Raw genomic sequence first — 24743 nt, 5'->3', positions numbered from 1 at the left:
GTTGGGAGGGGGAGCAAACATGTGATCCAATCACTCAACATCTCAAATGTGATTCCGGCGGTCGAGTCCGTCGTTTCTCTCATAATGTGTCACGACCCGAAATTTCGACAAAACTTTCCCTAAATTTCCTCGATATCAATTATCACATGAACTATTAACATAAAAACTTGCTTTCCATAACTTCCAAAAACATATAACCAATCCAGCAAGCTCTTATATATATATATATATATATATATTCCAGCAGAACTACATCACTAAACCAACTAAACAAAATATTCAGATCGTAACATTTTCAATACATTCTATACAAAAAGAATACTTATCCAATAACTAAAGTTCCTACCTAATCCTCTAAGCTAATTCCCAATGTCCAAACAGTTCTCATGTGTTTGCTAGTCTTGCTCCTAACTCATCTGAAAAAATACATGCAGGGTGTGAACTGCATCTCAATGAGTATTAAATTCAAGAGTAAAATGAAACTATATGCAGTAATAAATATATTTTTAAATGACCAAGTGTTCATATAAATAATACTAACATTCCCAAGTCAGTCATTTAATTTGCCAACAAAGCATATTATAAAATACATACAAATCACTACTAAATTCATTCTTAAATAATCAATTATCTTTATAACCATATAATATATTATAATTAACCATTAACTCAGCACCAATTAATACTCATACACTGACTCAATCAAGCTCTAACAATAACACGGCTTTCACCGAATACCTTCAGATAACCTCAACAATCATCACATTCATAACAATCGGATCATACAAACAATATACAGCACAATGAATCAATATAGCCATAGGGTTGCATTTTCTCGCAACAGAGTTGTGACGGTACCGTAACCTCGCACACATATCCATAAATTCCTCATTTCATTTCTCATAAGAGGGGACTGCTCATTATCCTCCGGCAGTAAGAATCTAGGCGTCCATTTTACATCCCGCCGGATCAGCGGTTTAGACGTCCTTTTTTGTATCCCGCCGGTTCAACGGTCTAAACGTCCAATTTATATACCGCCGGATTAGCGGTTTAGGCATCAAATTTATATACCGTCGGATCAACGGTCCCATGGCTATAAACGATCAAACAATATTAGTATACACAAGCACAATCCCAACAGATTACTTCATATTATCATCACATATCTCATACATGATCAGCATGCACAATCGCATCACATATCTCAAGCCAAAATGAAACATAAAAGGGTAATATCTCTCAAATCCTTTCACACAACATAGCAAAAACGATTTCTTAATCTATATCTATCACAATATTCTTCTTAAATAATACTCCATATAATTTGTATTCATATAGTATATACATATATATATCATTTCACAAAGGAATAGAGTACTCACCGATGACTCCCAAAAATAAATTACCAAGTTCAAGTTTTCGAGATACATGGCATTGATATACTCCATCCTTGACAGATATTAAATTTAACAAGAAACTAATTTATAAGCATATATTACACCATCAAGTAACTAATCATTCTTTTTGACAATACGTTTATTCCCCTAAAAATTATAGATTATATTATAAGCTAGTTTTCCATTTCAATATGATTTAGAATAGTTTTCATGAAAAGCAATCCAATAATAGTCTCTAGTATGCTTATCTAGCAATAAAAATAATGAAGGTAGCACCTAATTTCCCCTAGTGATCTCTTTATAATTTTATCTTAGATAAATTTATAGAATAATGCTTCATGAAATAATGCAAGTTAGTACCAACATATATTACAATCTAGTTTATTAAACTACATTAATTTATCTAAGCTATAATAACAAATGATAACTTAGCAGCCCAACAAAGTTGAGAAATAGATGTACCGGCCATAACTAGCTAGGCAATTCAGAGCAAAGCATGAGAACAGTAACAATTTCCACTTGAAATTGACCCATTTTCCCAATTCCTTCAAATTCAACAATTTATCTACTTCATACCCCCTAGCAATTTGAGAAGCATACCGCAATCAAATATAGTGAAATCTCAAACGAACAACGGGAAATAATTCAATAAAATTACCTCAAAGCTTTACCATATTCTCATAGCAAAGAGCCAAATTTTCGGGGGCTCTTAAACAAAATTTGACAGACATTAACGGAAACTCCACCATCTCTCAAGAAACATATTAAAAGAATATCATCAATAGAACTTGCTCAAACCAACATCAATTATTTCGCCAAGACAACTCAGTATAACATATTAGGTAGTCCAAAAACATTAAAACTCATCAAAACACCTATCTTCCTTTTCCAGATATCAAAGATGCGTAGTGTGTGTATATATAAATTCCAGCCATATTATCAAATCAAACTCACGGCTTAATTACTCAATCCCACTATCCAATCAGTAAACCACCCCTTAGACTAAACTGAGGTGGCAAAAATACACATGAATCTTCCAGTAAACATCAAAGTAAGTTTTGTTTCAAAACCTATTCTCAGCTGAATGAAATCCGACCACCTACGCAACCCATGAAATTAGAAGAATCAGGCTAAGTAACGGGAACTAAATCACATCAGAACCTACTCGATTTGTGAGTACATCTAACCTCAGACCGAACTGAAACGAAGAGGAAAATGGCTCAATTTGCACCTAAACTCAGTGAATAAGAGTGTCTAGAGTTAGGAGAATCAACTTACTAATCAAGAACCCCAAGTTTAGTCGTTTACTCTTTCAAAATTGGCTCGGCTCGGTTGTCTCCCTCGCGTTGTTTCTCTAGTCGGGTCTGCTCTGTTCTTCTTCCCGTGAACAAAGCCGAAGCTCGGCCCTCTCTTGCATGAGTTTCAGCCCGACCTCCCTGCCACCCTCTCTACCACTCTATCGTCCGTCCTATCTCTCCTCTCGAATGGAGCTCTCTCTCTCTCTCTCTCTCACACACGCACCCTCTGTTTCTCTTTTTGCCCGAAAGCTTCTAGACCAGAAATAAAATGAAAATGCTGAGATGAAGGAGGCGGTGGAAATTACGGGTTCAAGGGAAGTTATTTGGGGCATGTGGGTTCCTAACGTTTTTTTTTTTTTCAAGCCCATGTTTTCCAAGTCCATATTTAACAATCTGCACCATAAATATATATACATAGCATATATACTTCCGACTGTTATAGTGCCATCAACATATACACACTATATATATATATACACGCACTATATGCATGAATGTGTGAAAATGCCGGGTCTCACATAATGCGAAGCTCGGGTAGGGGCCAACATCTGCATCCACCGTGACCGAACAACCGGCTCGAACAAAAGTTGGCATATTCGTTCCGGTGTTCGAATTGCCTGACTTTTGTGTAAGAGGCATTTAACAATCACATACAAAAGATAAAGACTTAATTTTCATGCTTTCATTATACATCTTACTTACGACAAGGTATTGATCGGGATTGCATGTGGCTGTGGTTTATGCATGCGTCTTCATCACCATTAAAGCTGCAAATTAAGCAGATATTTTCTATACGCGCTGTATCACGTCGAGACCGACCATTTGAGAATCGAGTGATGAGCGTGTGACCACGTTTCATATATATGCATTACATGAATAAAATGCATGTACGTTCTACCGCAGTCAACTACGTACAGATCACCTGGTAAAGGTATATATATACATAGTCCATAGATCTGAAAATCGAAAAACAGGAAACCACTATATATATATATTCAGACTACAGCTCCATGTAAATTAGTCGTAGTGTATGACCCTTTCTATGCCGTGTTAGCGGTAGCACGAAGGATTATTCAAATGCCCGTGGTAAGGAGATTTTTTTTTTCCATATACATTCCCGTAATAGAGATGACCAAAGACCTTGAAATCCATCATGTGCTTTTCAACTTCAATAAAGTACTATTCTGGCTAGCGGTGTTCGATTCTGAACGCCCTGTTTTTTTCATGATATCCGGATCCTACCCTATAAGAAACATGTTTCAATATTTTAGAACCGAACCCTATCCTGTTGAGTCATGAAACCGGAACCTACTCGGAACCTGTATCATCCCATAGGTTCCGGGTACCCTGTTGGAACTTGTAAATTTTTTTGTCTCGCTAAATAAAATAGAAAATATCTCATCCATAATCAGTAATAACACATAACAGAATATCGACATAAATTTAGATTAAATCCACAATATATCTACAACAAAGAGTAATATGTCTATTCAATCCATCCATAAAACTAAACATCTGTAATACGATCATGCCTCACCGAGGATACACCTATCATCGTCACATTAAAGTTTATGACAATAAGGAATGCGAAACTTCCACCAAGAGAAGAGAGAGACGAAAAAGGAAATAGAATAAAGTAAAAGGGATAAATATATATGAATATAATTAGGGAAATTATTATCTGATCCAGGTGTCGATTTCGGTTTCGGTTCTGGGTACCCTATATGCAAGAACCGAAATATGTTTTTACCGGTTCTTAATTTTAATATTCGGAACCTACCTTAAATGGTAGGTTCCAATCGATTTTGGTTATACTTGGTATCCGTGCACACCTCTAATTCTGGCACTGTGGCACAGTTTCGTCACCTATGACATTTCGCTATATATTGCCTCTTCCGGGATAGCTTGACAGAAGCAAACAGAACAAGCTATTCAGAGAATCGTCAAATTCCGAGTTCAGCTGGCTGATCTCAAAACGACTGGAATAAAATCCCGGAACACAATTCCGTGTAAGACACTAGTATCTGTTAAAATATAGAAGTGATGCTAATTGCGAAAACGCCTAATAAATCAGACTTTATTAGTAAAAGATAATTATATACAAGTTAATTCTATACAAGTAATATCTACCGAAAAGAAAATGCTATATAAGTAGTATACTCTCTCAGAATACAGATTCACCACACATTCGTAAACATGCATATTCATATATGTTTTAGAATATAAATCTTAAAATTGGTGTTTAGTCAAGACTCAGGACGAGATAAGATCGGTGTGAAAATTTCTCCCCTATGTTTCGTGTGGTATTCTATTATAATTAAGTCTTGGTCCAAGACGTACAGCTCATAAGTCGTATATATATTACTGCCTTAGATGCTCTCATCACAGAATCAGATATTTAATTTGCTTACGAAGAAGAGGAGGAAGAAGAAATGGGGATTTCGTTGTTTGCATCGTTGTCATCTAAGTTTGTTCACCCTCAGCTTCGCCCTCTCGTGTCCAAAATGAGTTTCTTCGACGCCATTCTCTTCCATGTATAAATAACGATAATCTCTCTTCCTTTTCGAAGTTTGGCGCAGTATCGTTATTGTGCACAACATTCATGATTGAGTGCATGGACATGTGCTTGTTATTGATCCGCCTTCATATGTCTGCTTGCAGCATACCCAACATTTTATTATCACAATTTTCGATATAAAATTTATATTTTCAAGTCTTTGATGGATAACGAACTGTAGCGGTTCTGATCTTCATCTGCATGTCTAAGTTTTCAAGAAGAGTTAGGTTTGTATCTTTTAAAAGAAGCCGCAGGGCTAGTAGTTGTTACGTAGCCCTTCGGTATCACATCCACGTCCAGTGCATGGGACATCTCTCGTGACACCATGCAATGCATCAATTAGCTGGGTACAGACACAGGTGGTTCCGAAATTGAGACATGGATTTGGTCTTCTCAGGCTAGCCACAATGAGAGAACCGTTACTGGAGATTTCGGTCCCTTGTGTTCCTATTCATTCACCGTGCTTAACTATGATAATTTTACGTGAAACCGTTCCAAGTTCATTCTACATAACTTTACCCCAAAGCAAGCTTAAGCTTATTATATATTCGTCATTACTAAATCTTAGTTGGTATTGATACGCTCATTGATGCAAACTGTTAGTATAAACAGTCTTCTAACGTTTGTCTTCGACTCGCCCGGGGAGGTGATTCAGTTGAGCTGCGCCCGAGCTAACCAGTAGCAACCGCTGATCATCCAACAAAAGAACAACATTCTAGGATGGGCTGGGATTTTTGTGTCGTTAAATTTGATGTTGAAAATGTTCAAAATAAGTTGGATGCCTTAATCCCTAAACTATGCATCGGGATGCCCCTGCATAACTTGCTGCAGTATTCTTCATACAATCGATTCTCCATGCTCTTAGAAGTTCCTATGTTCATAGCAAGATGTATTGTCTAATCAGTTCTTCATGGTTGCATGTACATAATAGATAGTACACTTTGTGGACAAGCTGGGGATATGGCACAGGCTCCCTGTCTTCATTGGGCTTACTTACTTAGGCATCAGAAGGCACCTGCATGATCGGTACAATCTCAAGGCTGTTGGAGAACTCGCAGGAAGAGAATACAATGTCAAGAAATACCCGTATCGGACAGCCGATGGAACATTCAACGACCCTGATGATCAACTGACAGGGAGTGAGGGCACATTCTTCGGACGAAACATGTCCCCATCGACATCCCATTACGGGGTAAGTAGCGATTCAGTTAGAACCAACATCATTCGCCATGACAGTAGAAATTATCGTAAAATTATGTTCTTGTGCACAGTTAATGGATCCCCATCCATCAGTTGTAGCTACGAAGCTACTTGCTAGGAAAGAATTCGCAGACACCGGGAAGCAATTCAACATGCTCGCTTGCTCGTGGATCCAATTTATGATTCATGACTGGGTCGATCACTTGGAGGACACTCAACAGGTACATTCCGAGCAAGACTCAGATGACCTTTTCCTATTGACATTTCCGTATTTCCATTCCAATCGTACTTTATAAGAATGGGTAGTTTCTGTCTAATCCTTGCTTTGGGACATGGATTCCATAGTGTAGCTGAATGGATCTGTTGCTGATTAAATACTCTGACTTGAATTGTTATGCGATGAGCAGGTCGAAATTCAAGCACCTGAAGAAGTTGCGAACATGTGTCCATTGAAGTCATTCCGGTTTTTCCGGTCGAAGAAGGTCCTGACAAGTTCACCTAATGTGAAGATCGGTTATCTGAATAGGAGGACTGCATGGTGGTAAGTTTTCAAAATTAAAATAATCCAACATTTCGGAGTATAATAATGGAAACATTTGGAGTTCTCAAATAGTAATCATCATGAAAGTTACAGACCTAAGACACCTGATATGGTTACAGGGATGCAAGCGCAATTGAAGGAAATGATGAAACCGGAATGAGAAAGGTGAGGACATTCAAGGATGGGAAGCTGAAAATTGCAGGGAACGGGCTGCTCGAACACAACAAGAAGGGAATTGCCATTTCTGGTGATGTGCGGAATTCCTGGGTGGGACTTTCGACCCTTCAAGTCTTGTTCATCAAGGAACATAATTCTGTTTGCGATATGCTGAAAGTAGGACTCCATCTTATTCCTAGACTATGCTCGATTTACGATGGAAATCTTCATTCATTAACTTAGATATCTGTTCTCGGGTTTCACATTGAGATATTAATTGGTAATCCTGTTCAGGAATGTTACCCCGATTTCGATGACGAGAGGCTCTATCACCACGCAAGGCTGGTGACTTCGGCTGTGATTGCCAAAATCCACACCATTGACTGGACGGTCGAACTCCTGAAGACCAACACTCTCCTAGAAGGAATGAGGATAAACTGGTATTTCAATTCATGGGATGTTCAATGAAACAGTAGAATATCCAACCTGTTATTGCAATTTCCTGATATGAGTTATTCGCGATTGCAGGTATGGTATCCTCGGGAAGAGATTTAAGGACAGATTCGGGCCTATCCTGGGATCTAAATTAAGCGGAATAGTTGGTCAGAAAAAGCCAGAAGATTATGGAGTTCCATATTCTCTCACGGAAGAGTTTGTAAGCGTCTACAGGATGCATTCGCTGCTTCCCGATAAACTCATCCTCAGAGACATCAAAGCTAAAACTACGGAACAAGGATCCCTGCTTGTAGCAGAAGAGTAATTATCATTATCGTTGTCCTTTTTTTTCCCAATTCTGTAATATCTCCATCACTTGGAACTAAAATCACTACTCGTTTATCGGAATTGTGCTTGATCAATAGGGTGCCAATGGAGGAAATGATTGGGAAAGAAGGGGAGAAGAGACTGTCAAGGCTCGGAATGGAACAAATGGTCGTGTCGATGGGTCATCAAGCATGTGGAGCTCTAAATCTCTACAATTACCCGAACTGGATGAGAAAACTCATCCCTCAGGATGTTAACGGTGAAGATAGGCCGGACCTAGTCGATATGCCTGCCCTGGAAAGTAATTTCACTTCATCCCATAACGTCATGTGTTAATGTTCCTCAAAAAAAAAAAAATTACTTGCACAATCAAAGGTATTCTACTTGTTATAGTCTGTTTAACTAATGCTAAGTTTCTGGTTCAGTTTATAGAGACCGGGAGAGAGGGATTGCTCGTTACAATGAGTTCAAAGGAACATGCTCATGATCCCGATTAGCCACTGGGAAGATCTGACGGAAGATGAGGAAGTCATCACAGCCCTGCAAGAAGTTTATGGAGATGATGTGGAGAAGCTCGATCTCTTAGTCGGCTTACAAGCAGAGAAGAAGATCACCGGATTCGCGATAAGTGAAACGGCTTTCTTCATCTTCCTTCTGATGGCTACCCGGTAAAGATCAAATATATGTACATCATGTTTTTCTTTTCCGAGCTTCAAGTTTACGTTAATGAATTTCTATACATGCAATTTTGTTAATTCTCAGGAGGTTGGAGGCAGACAGGTTTTTCACATCAAATTTCAATGCAAAAACATATACAGAGGAAGGCCTAGAATGGGTTAACGCAACAGAAACCTTAAAGGATGTGATTGACCGGCATTTTCCGGACATGACCAAGAAATGGATGAGATCTTCGAGCGCATTCTCTGTCTGGGACTCGCCTCCGACTCGAACTTCCTGGATTCCCCTTTATCTACGGCCGGCCACTTAATTCTGTTTGCCCATTTTCGTGTCCTTTAGTAAAGGAAGTGTCGTGCTGTAAAAGATTTTATTATGTCAGTCAACTGAATAATATGTTGTACCGTGTCATGTTTCCGTTTTACGGTGAAGAAGAATAAAACTCTTAAGTATGTCTTTCTCGAATCCTGTTATGGTCCCCTACAGGACTTCATTCTAATTTGCTTCTTCCGGAACGAAAAGAAATCTAAATGCTAAGGGAACAGAAAATCAAGAACCGCCACTCTATTCCTCTAGGCTCACATCAACGTTGAAGCTCCCATATTTGGTCCTTGCACCGCAAGAAATGTTGTGTTCAAGTTCATGGATTCTCTTAGCCACTCTAACCGTTTTCTTGAATCATTCGATTGTGGCCATCTAGCCAAAGTTCTGCAAAGTTCTATCTGTCTGTAGTATGTCTTCTTTGCGCCCTTTGTACGACAGCCTTATAGACAAGCCAACTGCAATATCTCAAATCGGTTGCAATGGCCTTATCGGTTTCCTGATTCGACAACCATCTAAGGAAATGTAAAGGTTCCATGTCACCGGTCTCTTGTCAAAGCTATGAAGCAACTGCAGATGAAAAATTTTGCTCATTTACCGGGGTATAACAACAAAGAATCCCCATATCCATTCTCAACTAATCAACATTTATCTGGTCGTGTGGTTTTAAGTTAGTTTCTTGTATGTTAGTCAGATGTAACTTCTGTTGTAAGTCAGTTAGTTTTCTAACAGTTGTTGTTGTTGTTTTTTGAATTTCCAATTAGTTGTAGGAAGAAGTTACTTTTGTCTCTCTATATGTAAAAAAGGGGGTCGAAGTCAGACATTAAGACAGTTAATGACATGATATGTTCATTCCCATATTCTCCTTTCTGGACTTTTCTTTTCTGTTCAGCTCTGCAACTTTGCAATCCCGCAGATCTTTGAGAGTTTGTGATCTTAAGTGTACGTGAGAGTGTGAGGGAATAACAGTGGTATCAGAGCCTACAAGAGATCCTAAGGATCTGTGAAGAAGGGCTGATTTGGGAAGTAAATTGCAAACTGCGGATTGGAGAGGGAGGCATTTGCGTCAGCAACATGGTTCTCCACCATCACAATGCCCGTGTTTGATGGAGAAAATTATCAGGCTTGGGCAGGGAAGATCCAGGCATTCATGGAATGGGCTGATCTTTAGGAGGCAGTGGAGGAGGATTATGAAGTTGCTCCATTGCCTAGTAATCCTACCATCAACTAGATCAAGTAGCATAATGAGAGAGTGACTAGGAAAGCTATGGCAAAATCGTGCCTTTATGCTGCTGTGTCACCTACCATTTTCACAAGAATCATGAGGCTTGAGTCTACAAGTGTAATTTGGGATTACTTCAAGAAGGAGTATGAAGGAGATGAGAAGGTTAGAGGCATGAAAGTGTTGAATCTGTTAAGAGAGTTTGAGAGGGTGCGAATGAAAGAGACTGAGACAGTGAAGGATTTTGCAGACAGGTTGGTAGATTTTGGCAACAAGATACAGGTGTTAGGAAATGATATTAAAGATGAGAGGTTGGTGCAAGGATTGTGTTGGTATATACTGATATTGTTCGATTGTTATAGCCATGAGACTGTTAGACTCGGCGTAATAGAATTGAGGGAGTGTCGTTGACCGCTGATCTGGCAGGATATAAAATAGATATCTAAACCGTTGAATCGGTAGGATATAAAATGGACGTCTAGATCGTTGATCTAGTGGGATATAAAATGGACGCCTAGACCATTGAACTAGCGGGATATAAAATGGATGTTAGGTTGGAGGCTTGATAATGGGTGGCGCGGTTATGAGACATGGTAAGGTAAGTAATGGAGATTTAAGCTAAGAGGCGAGTCACGGTATTAGTTATAACTTAGTTGCGAGGAAATGTGACCCTATGGCTCCATTGATTGGTTGTGCTATATATTGTTTTTGCCGATTTGATTGCTATAGATGTAATGATTGTTGAGGTTGTCTGAAGTTGTTATGTGAAAGCCGTGTTGTTTGCTATATCTTGATTTAGTCAGTGTATAAATATTAGGGGTGCTAAGCTAATGGTTAATTTTTATATTTTTATATGGTTATAAAGATAATTGATTGTTTAAGAACGAATTAAGTAATATTTATATATATATATATTATATAATATGTTGTGTTGGTGAATTAAATGATGGACTTGGGTATGTTAGTATTATCTTTGGTCGTTTAAAAATATTTTTTTTATTTAATAGTAGTTCATTTTACTGTGAAATCTTGTGTTCACTGAGATGCAGCTCACATTCTGTATATTATTTTTCAGATAAGTTAGAGGCTGCACAGGAGAATCATTTTGATATCGGGGTTCGACGTGGAAGATAGTTAGCTAGAACTTTATGTTTTACAGGTATTAGAGCTATGTATATAGTACTTGTGATAAGTTATGACCCAAAAAATTTTGTTTAACTGCTCATGGGATGTTGTATGAAATATACTATATTTATCTTTTTAGAGATCTATGATTTTCTATATATATTTTTGGCTGATCATGAAGGAAATATTATAATTTAATAAGCATAAATATTCGATTTGATCAGTTACTGATCTGGTCATGTGGTTTTAAGTTAGTTTCTTGTCTATTAGTCAAATGCAACTTCTGTTGTAAGTCAGTTTTCTTGAATTTCAAATTAGTTGTAGGAAGCAGTTACTTTTGTCTGTCTTTATATGTAAATTAGGGGATCGAAGCCAGACATTAAAGGCAGTTAATGAAATGATCTCTTCATCCCTGCATTCTCATCTCTGTACTTTTCTTTTCTGTTCTGTTCTCAACTTTGCAATCCTGCAAATCTCTGAGAGTTTGTGATCTTGAGTGTGCGTGAGAGTGTGAGGGAGTAACACATATATACAACTTTCGCGACCACTCAGACATCCATGTTTCGAAATAGGTATATGCCGCACACTCTAATATCCAAGGATTATTCATAAAGAAATTGCTTCGAAGCGTTGCAACAAGAAAAAGAATTTCATTAAAGACAAAGATAAGGACGCTCCGATTGCAATCTCGAAAAGAATCAATGGAGTTCGTCTGAGCCACAGGCAGGCTCCCTCAACAACACAAACAAACGGAGAGTATCCATAACCATTAACGAAACCGGCCATATTCTTTTTTCAGCGTGCACATATCCGGAAGCCTAATGTGTCCCGACTAATTTGGTTCGAATCACCAATTTCTTTTGTTCACATGACTAAAACCCGAGAGTCAAGACCTTATACAAGAAGAACAAGCTACCGAACTAGCTTAAGAACCCGTACGCTGGTTAAGCACCAACCATATTCAATGCCATTAAACCTTAAACTTTATCGAAAAGTATGATGGATTTTGCCATATTTTATTTATGTTGCATTCGGCATTTTAGGATCCGTTGTTCCACATAACACATGCAACATATGACAATTTTTAGGGTCTTAGGGAATCAGTTATGGTATATATTACGATTGCTTCATTCCATTAAATATATGTTGCATTCGATGTACAAACTCTCTAACTCTTCATCCGTGCCATCTGTATATATTAATGTACTGACCCTTATGTAGGAATGAATATATTATCTTTCGGTGGATTGAATATATTATTTTTTGTCTGCTTCACATGCTATCTAAAAGTTTAATGGATCTCGACCGACCAAACTTCGAGGAAGATCGACCTACTAAGAGGTGAAGTTTTTCCGATAGTGAATTTTCTTCATTCGGAAGACTCGATCACGAGGCTTTTTTTAAACTCGATTTCTTCCAGAATTTTTCCATGAATTAGGAAATTAATATTATTTATTAAAGAGCAGTAAATATTATTAGTCATGACTCATGAGTGAATAATGTATGCAAGTTTGGCCAAAAGAATAGTAATGTAAGCAAGTTGCGTTGCGCAGGCATGCAACTTCTCATTTATTCTTCGCCCATTACTAATTTCAGAGAATCATGTCCCACTGTAATTCATCAGCCATTTATTAAAGTTTGAATAAATAGACTGCGTAAATGGCAAATCCCGAATTCGCTACTCCTTTGTCATAAGAAATAGAAATCGATCGTGATATATCAGCTGGTGAGGGAAAGTACCAATCAAATTATGACAAACAGATATATGTATTGTATCAGGTACTACACAGACGTACTGTGAAAGTAAACCACTTGAGCTCTTGCAGCCATTAAATGAGAAGTAAACCACCCGAACTCTTGCAAACATTAAGGTTGCGTTTGGTTTCATAGTAGGATTTTAAAATCAGATTTTGATTTTGATTTTGAGTGGAATAAATGGGGCTCACCTTTTGACTTTGTATGAATTATGTTGTTTTGTTGTGAAAAAAAGTGGTATAAATGGGACCCACTCTTTAACTTTGTATGAGTTATTTTGTTTTGTAGTGGATAGAGTTAAGTTAGAATTGTGATTTTAAAATAAAATTGCGAAACCAAATAGGCCCTAAATGAGTTTGGTGTGCTCTTTGATTGCCCTCTGCCGTATGGTCTCTGCAAAGAGGGAGTCAATCTGCCTATGCGTGCATGAGCTAAAATGTTTATGACTACTTTATTCATTTATTCGTTCATTCAATTTATTTATTTATTTATGAATTTAGCATGAAATCAGATTAGGTGAGGAAATTTCAAAGAGATTGGTTTGAGTCGTCATCGATTGGCACATGTACGCAGTGATCGATCAGAACAATACCATCGCTATGGCCAAGCAAATCTCTCTCTCTCTCTCTCTCTATATATATATATACATATAGAAGATAACGTTAGAATGTCCGGGTAGCACATTTACTAGGGTTGGTTGGTCAGTCCATGAAATAGACGTTGTTCGTTCACAATATGAGAGAAAAAAAAATTCAAAGTAGGAATAAATCAACTCTCTGACTGTAAAAAGAACTACTTAAAATAAATTAAAAATGAATAAATTTCGTTTGATAATCTCTCTGCTACATGTTAAATTTCAAATTTTATATTTACAAGAATAATTTCAGTTTAGTAAATTAATTGATCAATTAATTACTTTCTTAAAAATCAAAAAGAATTTTTTAAAAATACGAAAATTCGAATACAAAAAGTTCTCTTATAATTTCATGGTTGATCAATGAATCTAAAAAATACTTTATCTGAAATAGTAAATTTTTTCCTTCAACTATAACATATTTCATCATATAACTGTAAATTTCAATATTGGAAAGAATATCTTGAAAACAAAGAGAATAAATTTTTAAAAATATTTTATTTCATTGTACTAGGTTTCTGGATCTCCTTGTAACCAAATTTTTTCTTTCCAAAAATATTTGCTCCTTCGTTCAAGTTATCCATACGTATATCATCAGTTTTGTTTTTTTGTTTTTTTTTTGTAAGCATCCTGATATTGGGAAGTCTGATGAGTCTTCGATTGATCCAACTCGAGCCTAATAAAGCTCTCTCTTTGTGGATTTTTTCCATTCACAATACTTAAACCAGAGATCTTGTTTAAGCAGAATAAATGCCGAATCATTTGAACCAACCCCGTTGGTATCATAACAGTTTTTTTTTTGGGAAAAAGTTTCCATTAAACAAATCTTATAAGGTATGCCAACATCTTATATCTAGCTTTATACAATGCAGGCTACCTTATTAAAAAATGAAAACCGTCTATATGTATATATAAAGTTGTAAAAAATGGTTTAAATAGGGATAAAAAAATAAAATATCAAAGTAATATAGGGTTAAGTGGTAATATTCTTACTAATTCATATGTTAATATACTATATATAATATGAATAAAATATTTAAAAATATATGAAAAAGTATTTCAATCACTTATTATCACATCGTTAACAAATAAAAATATATTCATCATTTTAAGAAAATAATCAATGAAATCTATCTATCTATATATTATATAAAGTTAAATACAATATAATAAATAATGACATAATAGTAAATGTCTATACAATTAGGATTAAATGAAAGACTTATTGAATGTATATAAATTAAGAGTCTATGAATAAAACTAATAATAACTTTAATATATAAGTATAAATATATTTGGACGTGAAATATTTTAATTTTAATATGCACTCAAAACTTATGATAACTACAAAATTATCCTCAACTTATTGGATGTTATATACCATAGAAAATGAAATATTCTTCATGAAAATTTTGATATTTAACTAAAAGAAATTAAAATTTGAATTGGGTAAATATAATTATATTTATAGTAAAAGTTCCATGCAACGCACGGACTAATAAACCTAGTTAAAAGAAAATCAAAGCCATGCATTTACTCTTACGTATATGCATCTATGTATACGTATAAATGAGCCAATTGTTTGGTTGACTTTCATAGAGATTATCAGTGTGTGATGCACGGTGTTGTCCCTAAGATTTATTGCAGAGATTGAAATAATATCAATTGGCACGTTAACCATTCCCTCAATCTTCAGCTGGCCCCATTTAATTCCATCCTGCTCCTTGATACATATATGCATATATATATATATATATATATATATATTTCCTTATAAAACTTTAATAATTTATTTCCAAAATTCTTTCATATTTTAATATTGCATCACATCTTATTAGTTTTTTTTTCCCTGAATCACATCTTATTAGTTGGCTTGTTTAAATGATGTTGATGTCAGTACAACTTATATTTATATATGCATATTAAATGTCACGCCACATCAATATCTTATCGTATACACTCGATACCTTTTTTTTTTTTTTTTCATTTTAATGGCGAGGTTACATGATGCTTTTATGATTCTTTGAACTTATTAATGGGAAAATGGCATCGTCAGGGATAGGAATCATCAATGAAGGGATGGGATTCAGTTGGAGCAATTCTATTAAATATACTGTCGATGGTAAATAATGCAGAACAGTGACTACCAGATCTCGAAGTCGAAGGCTGAATTTTGAAACTATGATCTTTACTAAAATTAGAACGATGTTAATGATTCGTTTTTTAATCAGGTTACTAAATACTATTACCCTTTGTGTAGTGCATGTGATCGTTCGATCTAACATATGATCTATATTATCGTGGCAGTTATATATATCGATCGGTAGAACAGAAATATCCCCGTATCGCAATTTGGGGCTCTATTTCACTTCGATAACAACAAACACCAAACTTTCTCAATTTGGATCATGGCCTCCTCAACTGATACATGTAACTCTATATATATGACACAACAGCTTTGGGCCTTTGGCTACGACTCACGAGTTCCACTATCATTCCGCGTCGCCTTCACCGAGGCCAAGTCGCTTTTGTCCATGTGCTAGCTAGCTCTAGGAGCAACAATAGCTCGCGATATTTATACATGCACCACGCACCGCTGATTCTTCGCTAGGCTGTGACCTAAACACATGACGATGAAGCGTGACGGTACCAACATGCTGTGATTGATCTAATGGCAAGACGCGAGACATACGATTGATCTGCAGGCTGTCCATGTCCGTCACGCCATGTCGATAGCTTTCACGGGAATCGACCCGTTTTCCCTTGCATTTCAGGCACAAGGAAAACCATGTTAATTATATGAAAGACCTCATCCCAAGTTGCACCCGCAACCTAGGAACATCGTACACAAACGACAGACGCATAATATCAAGGCCACGAAGAGAATGATCATAATTAATACATGATAATCTAATCAATCTCCTAATTCCAAATGCCAGTCATATCACACACTCAAACCAACACGTACGTGTACGTTGTCACAGTGGTTGCTTGCAGATATATATATATACACACACTCACACACATATAATATAGGTGTATGAATGTGTGTATGAAGGAAAAGGTGACAGAAACGCAAGTGATGATCTGATCAGAGAGCCCCATCAACATGCCCCAAGTAGGAAGAGTTGTTTGGGCCTACGGCTTTGCACATTTATTATAAATGCCATCGAACTCTTATCTCTCGATCGCCATTAATGTCATCGCAATAAACCCATCACTATAATCCGGTCGCTGACCCTTTAAGAACAACAACCTTTTCTCCTCCAGTAAGAAGTTGAAGGTCGAAGAAGCAGAATTAGAAGAAGATGAAGATGAAGAAGGGGTTTTCATTATCGGGAATGTTCTCTTCTTTCGTCCACCCACAGCTTCATCCTCTCGTGGCGAAAATGAGTCTCTTCGACGCCTTCCTCTTTTATGTATGTGTATATATATCATCTCTCAAACTACTTCGTTTAGTTGATTAAGCGAAAGAGATCAGTACTTGCATATTAAGTTGATGTCTGCTTATACTGCATGACTTGATGTTTCACCATATTTCGGTGCATTTAAGTTACTGTCACTTTCCATCAAAGCCGGTGATCAATAACAAAAGTCACAATGTAGTCATAGTAGCAATAGTTAGATTTGTCAGTACATTGGATTTAGGGAATCAGTCGTGTTTCTTTCGGTTTTGGATATAGCTTTTATCTACGTATATGTGAAGGTGATACAGATTGCATTCGCACTTCTCCTACCATACATTTTGATGAGCTTTTTAAGTAGGATATCATATGAGTCATGTTCTTTCGAGCTCTCAGAATTTGGGAATTCCCTGTTCCAAGGTTTCTTTCATCTTTGGTTTCGGATGCGCTGCTTCATTTCACATCAATCGATTCCGTGTGAGAAAACGCTTATCATCACTTAAGTTGAAATTAGTCGTTGTTCACGCATTTCCTTGTACAGAGACCACTTCTAGTTTAAAAGCGCGGTATCCCGATTTTCAATTTTCAGAGATCATTGATTGCTGTTCTAGTTAAAGTTTTGATACTTCGTTTTATGCGATTTCTGTTCTTAAATTTTCAAATTCTCCCGGACACGCGTTGAAATCGTTTGGAAAATCAAAATATTTGCGCAATCGTAGAATTACAAAAAGCGTGACTTTTAATTATGAGTTCGGTCTTGGACTAATATATCCTTGCAGATAATACACTTGGTGGACAAGCTCGAGGTATGGCACAGGTTGCCTGTGTTATTGGGGCTAGCTTATTTGGGCATCAGGAGGCACCTGCACCAACGGTACAATCTCTTGCACGTCGGAGAGATCACCGGAAAAGATTATGACACCAAGGAGTTTGCCTATCGGACAGCGGATGGATCGTGCAACCACCCCAACGACCACCTGATTGGGAGCCAAGGGACATTTTTTGGCCGTAACATGCGCCCATCAACAACCCAATATGGGGTAAGATTGCACATTCGTGAACCTACCTACTCTGATTATTTACACCTTAGCAATTACAAAAATTTGCTGCGATATGTCCTGAATGGATAGTGATAGGACAATAACTGATCGACTGTGTCTGACCGTTTCAGTGTAAACAAAAATCTAGTAAATGAAAGAGAAAAATCTATACTTCTAACCGATAACCATGGATGAGCTGTTCGGAAACTGAATTAATTTTGTGGTCTCCACAAATTTGTCATGTTAAAGGACAGACAGTTTTGGGTCGCTCTCACAGGTCAATAAGATTTAGCAATAGCAAAAACTTATGCTACGTTTGGTTTCAAAATATGATTTTAAAATCAGATTTTGATTTTGAAAAAAAGTGGTATAAATGGGGCCACTCTTTGACTTTATATGAGTTATTTTGTTTTGTTGTTGAAAAAGAGTGGTATAGATGGGGCCCACTCTTTTACTTTGTATGAGTTATTTTGTTTTGTTGTTAGTAGAATTAGGTTAAAGTTATGATTTTAAAATTATATTTGCAAACCAAACAAGCCGTTACTGTCTGACTTGAGAAAAAGTTTCTAAGTAGTAAGTGCCAAAGCTTAACATTCCAGAAAGAAAATGCCGTTAGTTCCAGAAGTTGCTGTTAGTTCCGCAGAACAAATCTGTGAAATTTGATCATGCTCTAGGTAGAATTTTAATGATGATGGAATTGTCTGTTGCTGTGTGCAGCTGCTTGATCCCAACCCGATTCTGGTGGCTTCAAAGCTACTCGCTAGGAAAAAGTTCATCGACAATGGGCTGCAATTCAACATGATTGCTTGCTCTTGGATCCAATTCATGATTCATGAATGGGTTGATCATATGGAGGACACCCGACAGGTACGTGGATATACCAAGACGAGTTTTTTTTTTTTTTGGGGATAACCAAGACGAGTTGCATAAGATGGTTTTTTCGAACTATTTTCAACTTAAACGAGAGAATGGGACACATACACTTTGAGTAGATTTCGTACTAAATGCTTGGAATTGTATATATCCAATAGGTAGAAATGCGAGCACCCAAAGAGATCGCAAACGGGTGTCCATTGAAGTCGTTCAGATTTTTCCGGACAAAGCAAGTCCCTGCCGGGTCATCTGATGCGAAGACTGGTTCTCTGAATATCCGGACTCCATGGTGGTAAGTGAGCTTCTTTGGAATACTCATACTCTATTAGAGCAAGAATAGGCGGTGACTTGGCAAAATCCTGCACTGAAATGCGGGTGATCAGTATATTTTTTTCAACAGACAAAAACCTATTCTGAGTTGAGCCCTCGTTTCCAAAATCTTTTTGAGTTCTTGGAAAATCAAAGCTATGAATCAGAAAAGTTACGGATTCCTGTAACTTGTGGAACATTCTATATACTGAAGTCCTGTGGATGTGATTTGGAACTTACAGGGATGGGAGCGTGATTTACGGAAATGACGAAGAAGGAATGAGAAGGGTTAGGACATTCAAGGACGGAAAGCTGAAAATTTCAGGAGACGGGCTTCTCGAACACAACGAGAAGGGAGTTCCTATTTCTGGCGATGTCAGGAATAGCTGGGCAGGATTTTCGTTCCTTCAAGCCCTGTTCGTTAAGGAACACAATTCCATATGTGACATGCTGAAAGTAAGATCACGCCACATACATTTAGATTTTTCTTTTCCCTGCTTCTCTTTATCAGACGCATCGAACTTATCAGTAGCTTTTTTCAGGAAAATTACTCCGATTTTGACGATGAGAAGCTCTACCGCTTCGCGAGACTGGTGACGTCAGCTGTAATAGCCAAAATCCACACTATCGATTGGACGGTAGAACTCCTGAAGACTGATACTCTTCAAGCAGGAATGAGAATAAACTGGTAACTGACATTATGTGTGGTTCGCTGGAATGTATTTGATAAAGTACTTTAGTACCTAATCCTGCCCACTGCTGAACTGGAAAGACGTGTTTGGCTGCAGGTACGGATTCCTCGGGAAGAAAATTAAGGATATGTTCGGGCCTATCCTAGGCCCCATACTAAGCGGGCTAGTGGGTCTCAGGAAGCCGCGAGATCACGGAGTCCCATATTCCCTCACGGAAGAGTTTGTAAGTGTCTACAGAATGCACTCATTGCTTCCTGATAAACTCATCCTCAGGGACATCGAGGCTAAAACAGGAGAGCAAAAATGCCCGCCCATAGAAGAAGAGTAATTTCCTTCACCGTCTGCAGTTTTTCTTCTGTCCATGTAATGTTGTAAAACTTGGAAGTAAATGCTTGTTGAATCGTCGACATTGATCCATAGGGTGCCTATGGAGGAAATGGTAGGAAAAGAAGGGGAGAGGAGACTTTCAAAGATTGGAATGGAGAAGATGATGGTGTCGATGGGTCATCAATCATGTGGAGCACTGAGTTTGTGGAATTACCCCACTTGGATGAGGAAACTCATTCCTCAAGATGTGAATGGTGAAGACAGATCGGATCCAGTCGATATGGCCGCCCTTGACAGTAATTAATATCACCTCTTATACTTCCGTGCTGCTTGATTCCAAGATGTCAAAAGATTAAGAATATCCATAAGAATGCCCGTTCACACATCTGCAACTAATAACGAGTTTCTTGTTCAGTTTATAGAGACCGCGAGAGAGGGGTTGCTCGGTACAACGAGTTCAGGAGGAACTTGCTCATGATCCCGATCAGCCACTGGGAAGATCTAACCGATGATGAGGAAGTCATCAGAGCCTTGCAAGAAGTGTACGGAGATGATGTGGAGAAGCTCGATCTCTTAGTTGGCTTACAGGCAGAGAAGAAGATCAAGGGATTTGCTATAAGCGAAACGGCTTTCTTCATCTTCCTACTCATAGCATCACGGTATAGTTCAAATTTTCCGATAAAAAGAATCGAACTTTTCTACTTCTCTGTCAATTTTCGGTTTGTCCACTCAATGTTTTGAGATGTTTCAGGAGACTAGAAGCGGACAGGTTCTTCACGACGAATTTTAATGCTCACACATACACAGAGAAAGGCATGGAATGGGTCAACAAGACAGAAACCTTAAAGGATGTCCTTGATCGGCATTTTCCAGATATGACCCGGAAATGGATGAAATGCTCAAGTGCATTCTCCGTTTGGGACTCACCCCCGAATCGAACCACCTACATTCCCCTTTATCTCCGACGCGCTCCTTAGAGAGTGCAAAAGGATCTAAAATTAACAGTGAATTCGTTTGTACCCTCCGATGTATCATCGATACGGGAAAGAAGCATATAACTTTGAGTCAATAAGATATACATGTGCAGACAATAAACACTGAGATCGTTCATGATTGCCTACATATTTCTCGAATCTAGACCGTTGGAGTTAACTCATTCTACAGTTTTCTGCTGAAACATGAAAGATTCGCCCAAATTGAACCTGCGCATTCTTTTTTGTAACATAGTACTCTTGAAATTCATGAACCGCCTGTTATAGAAGCGAAATTTTGTTCGGGTTTTTATTGCTTCCATACCTATTGCCTCATTAATCCTGCAGAATAAATTTGCAGCGAAGCGGAAGATATTTCCGGAACATTTTACAGCGCACAAAGAACGTTGTTAAAGACACTGCACGACATGCCTTTCATTGAAGGGACTAGTGAATTCTATATACAAATCAAATTCTAGTTACAGATAAATCTTCCGTATTTGCCCTGACATTCGAACTTCAGTCCTAGCTAGAATCATGCCCAGTCCCAAGTGCTAGACAAGACGGTATGTTACGGGCTGTAACTGATACTGTATCTGTTATATTATTGAGTAATGTGGTGAGTCGGGGTTGTGGAATTCACAAACTTGACTCTCCCAGTAGCGTGGGTACATGACGATTATAATCGGGAAGGAAGTTAGATGGTATTGCTTTAGCAGCTTAACTAGAGCTTCTGGGCACCTGAGGTCCTTGTGAGGGCCCTTACCGAGTGGGCATTAGCAACTGGAAACCTCTGATCGGGGCCATAGTTCGGCTTCGCAGCTCCAAATTTCCCTGTTGGAATGAAGGAGGCCCCGTTCTCAAACGCATCCCCTACTGAGTAGATGTTCCATGACTTTTCATCGTTGCCCTGCCTCCAAGTTACCTGTTACAGCAGCCAAACATGTACATGATCGTTATTGCATGATCGATATAACCGAACATTAGTTTGAGCGGTTAAAATAGCTGATACAGACTTGGCAATACATCTCAAATCATAATTAATCTCCTGTCCACAGCCTCTCCTAAACATATTTAGGTTAACTCATTTAGCGCATATTTATGACGGAGAAGTTCGGGATTTAACGTCACCTCCTTGTTTTTGTTAGGGGCAATGAAGAGGTTGGCTTGGCTCTTGATGCTGGGGGCCGAACTTCCCCCGATGGCATACTGTGACCAACCTTCATAGAGATTGTTTGCTACGTGAGCATATCCATGACGTACCCTGCAAGATTTCAATAAACTTGTAATCCGTTTGGGTTGCACAATCGCCACAAAATTTCTAGACCGTCACTATAAAATTCGGCGTCATCAATAAAAATTTTCAAGCAGGATTAAAATGATGAGAAAAATTGGGTATTGGATTTGTTACTAGCGATTCAAATGGGCTCAGGACTGGCTTAAACATATGGATGGCCTGCTGTGGTAACATTCGTAAGATATTCGAATATTATACATGAAAACTACGTGGAAAATACGTATTATTATGATTACGACCATGTAAGAAGTACATAGAACTAACCTGGGCATGCGTTGGTTACAGTTGGGTCCGAAATGGTTGTAGACGACGGTAACCTTCATGTTCTTATCACGAATGTAGCCATCATCGTGACCGAGGAGCATGACCTTGTCTTGGTTTATGAACCGGTTGTTCGATATGGTGATGCCGGTCGAGCCACGAGTCACGTCCACGAGGCCGTCCTGGCATTGAGACAGCGTGTTGTGGTCGATCCACACCTTTGATGCCGTGACCAGGCGGATCGCATCCGCGTCGACAGGGCCAAGCGACACCACCTTCCCTCCCGGGCCCATTACTTGGCTCGCGGGCTGGGCCTGGCAATAGTGGATGTGGAGTCCGTGGATGATTACATCGTGTGCCTGACGATCAACATAGAGAAATCAAAACAGGTTGATACTTAAGAAATCTATTAAAGAAATAAACATCGATCGAAATAATCTTGATTACTTGAAGGACCGTAAGGCAAGCACCCCCAGCGATGTGAACGGTCGCTCCTCTGCCGTCGATGGCAGTGAAGCTACCTATGAGAAGAGGCTTGGCAAGTTTGATGGTCATGTCCCTCTGGAAGGAGATCCAGACTTTCCCTTTGATCATCGTAGCCCCGTACCTCAGGGTCCCAGGCCTCGGATTCAGAGGGTCATCCCCGGGGTCTGTGACAGTGTAGGACACGGTCCCTTTGCCAATGTTTCCAGTCATCTTCCCCGAGAACCCGACAGAACAAGTGGCGAGCTGGTGGCGGTTCCTCCTCCAGTCCGAGTTCAACTTCCAGCACCGGTCAATCACATTGTCACCCACCGCCACACCATCGGCCAGGTCGGGAGCAAAGAGGACACCGAGAATGATCAAGAGAGACAAGACGATCGTTGACATAACGGAATCGATGATGATTCGGGAAGACATGCCTTAGTTTCTAGTGATAATGATGATTTGAGCTAGTGAAGAGGAGAACCTATTTATGAGCAAAGTAGATTGAGAAATCAGTAACGCTTGTGAGGGATTTGTTTGGTTGGTTTCTTGGTGTTGTGGCTATGAAAAATTAAGGTAACATTGGATGAATCTATGAATAGAAATTAAGTATTTCGACGGTTTCTTTCTTTCTATTTTGGCAATTAATCATTTGCTCCATATTTTTCATTAACAGAGGACAAAAACTTTCTAATTAAGTCTTTTAATGCATGAATTTATAATTTGTGTACTGCAGACTCAATTAGTAACTGATGCATTTATTTGCATCTAAGCTTAAGCTATTCGTTGCGTGAAAATATAACTCATAACACACATACATGCACGTTTCATTGAAAATCATTGGTGATCCTAATGATTGGCGGCTAATTGGCAGGACAAATTAATATTGTCATGAGCTGCAAAATTCACCATCTGCCAGGTTGGGAGCAGAGGTTAAAATACACAAAAGCAAAATTTAAAATGCCATAATAAGTATAAGGAACATGATATGTAAATTATAAACGGAAGAATTAAAGGTATATATATCCAATGACCGAAATTAGTTTACTATTGTAATACACATATCAACGTAACATCATAGAATCTGCTTCCCAGAAGGAGGGGAGTGGGATGGGTCTCCCCACTCAAGGGGATACACCCCAGTTTTTTTTTTTTTTTTGAATTTTAACATTTTTCGATTAATTAAATTGATCTTTTTCCTAGTTTACACTTGCTCCGAATCCAAACTCGAACCTTGCTACTTCAGGTTCGAGTCGTGTTAGCCTACAACAGTACAACGAATAAGATTCTCCTAATCGTGTTAGCGTAGCATATTGATTGAAATTAATTCTCGCTTGGGTATTAATTTGACATTGACCAAGATATACTTTTAATGAATTTTGAACACTTGCATTGCAAGCATATTACTTAAAAAATTACGGGGACTACTTGAGGTCTATTATCTTGTGATTATGGTTGCTA

The 24743-nt window shown here is 38.2% G+C and overlaps 2 protein-coding genes, 2 long non-coding RNA genes and 1 pseudogene across 8 annotated transcripts; 2 read left to right on the top strand and 3 right to left on the bottom strand.

Moving 5' to 3' along the window:
• Window positions 1-114: 114 nt before the first annotated feature.
• On the bottom strand, window positions 115-3200 carry LOC116215850. The gene is made up of 2 exons (XR_004158580.1): window positions 2676-3200; window positions 115-416 (listed from the first exon to the last, which is right to left on the bottom strand). It is a non-coding gene; the product is annotated as an uncharacterized LOC116215850 (long non-coding RNA).
• Window positions 3201-5097: 1897 nt separating this feature from the next.
• LOC116187471 lies at window positions 5098-9042 on the top strand (annotated as a pseudogene).
• Window positions 9043-16035: 6993 nt separating this feature from the next.
• LOC116187705 lies at window positions 16036-17037 on the bottom strand. The gene is made up of 2 exons (XR_004152122.1): window positions 16900-17037; window positions 16036-16405 (listed from the first exon to the last, which is right to left on the bottom strand). It is a non-coding gene; the product is annotated as an uncharacterized LOC116187705 (long non-coding RNA).
• On the top strand, window positions 16404-21444 carry LOC116187700 (alpha-dioxygenase 2). 5 transcript variants are annotated; one of them, XM_031516600.1, is made up of 10 exons: window positions 16404-17062; window positions 17827-18087; window positions 18805-18954; window positions 19119-19252; window positions 19512-19725; window positions 19812-19957; window positions 20058-20285; window positions 20382-20584; window positions 20704-20947; window positions 21040-21444. In XM_031516600.1, exons 1-10 carry the CDS (start codon window positions 16952-16954, stop codon window positions 21263-21265), a joined length of 1917 nt encoding a protein of 638 aa, XP_031372460.1. In that variant the 5' UTR covers window positions 16404-16951; the 3' UTR covers window positions 21266-21444. The 5 variants fall into 5 exon arrangements, with proteins under 5 accessions (XP_031372460.1, XP_031372465.1, XP_031372461.1 ...); XM_031516605.1 differs by lacking the exon at window positions 16404-17062 and adding an exon at window positions 17331-17349 and having other exon boundaries at window positions 21040-21291; XM_031516601.1 differs by lacking the exon at window positions 16404-17062 and adding an exon at window positions 17383-17524 and having other exon boundaries at window positions 21040-21291.
• A 123-nt stretch (window positions 21445-21567) lies between these two features.
• On the bottom strand, window positions 21568-23801 carry LOC116187702 (pectate lyase 1-like). The gene is made up of 4 exons (XM_031516607.1): window positions 23265-23801; window positions 22821-23176; window positions 22391-22523; window positions 21568-22184 (listed from the first exon to the last, which is right to left on the bottom strand). The coding sequence occupies exons 1-4, from the start codon at window positions 23715-23717 to the stop codon at window positions 21984-21986; spliced, it is 1143 nt and encodes a 380-aa protein (XP_031372467.1). The 5' UTR covers window positions 23718-23801; the 3' UTR covers window positions 21568-21983.
• Window positions 23802-24743: the final 942 nt, after the last annotated feature.

Source organism: Punica granatum, chromosome 8, assembly GCF_007655135.1.
Source record: "Punica granatum isolate Tunisia-2019 chromosome 8, ASM765513v2, whole genome shotgun sequence".
Taxonomy (NCBI): Eukaryota; Viridiplantae; Streptophyta; class Magnoliopsida; order Myrtales; family Lythraceae; genus Punica; species Punica granatum.
Note: the sequence above shows the minus strand (reverse complement) of the source record. Positions and strands in the feature narration are given on the sequence as shown.

Excerpts from the sequence above, each read along its gene's own strand:
- LOC116187700 (XM_031516600.1), top strand. The coding sequence starts at position 16,952 with ATGAAGATGAAGAAGGGGTTTTCATTATCGGGAATGTTCTCTTCTTTC. Across the intron at positions 17,063-17,826 it reads TCGACGCCTTCCTCTTTTAT|ATAATACACTTGGTGGACAA; the intron begins GTATGTGTATAT and ends ATATCCTTGCAG. Across the intron at positions 19,726-19,811 it reads CCATATGTGACATGCTGAAA|GAAAATTACTCCGATTTTGA; the intron begins GTAAGATCACGC and ends AGCTTTTTTCAG.
- LOC116187702 (XM_031516607.1), bottom strand. The coding sequence starts at position 23,717 with ATGTCTTCCCGAATCATCATCGATTCCGTTATGTCAACGATCGTCTTG. Across the intron at positions 23,177-23,264 it reads CTTGCCTTACGGTCCTTCAA|GCACACGATGTAATCATCCA; the intron begins GTAATCAAGATT and ends GTTGATCGTCAG. Across the intron at positions 22,524-22,820 it reads TGTAACCAACGCATGCCCAG|GGTACGTCATGGATATGCTC; the intron begins GTTAGTTCTATG and ends GAAATCTTGCAG.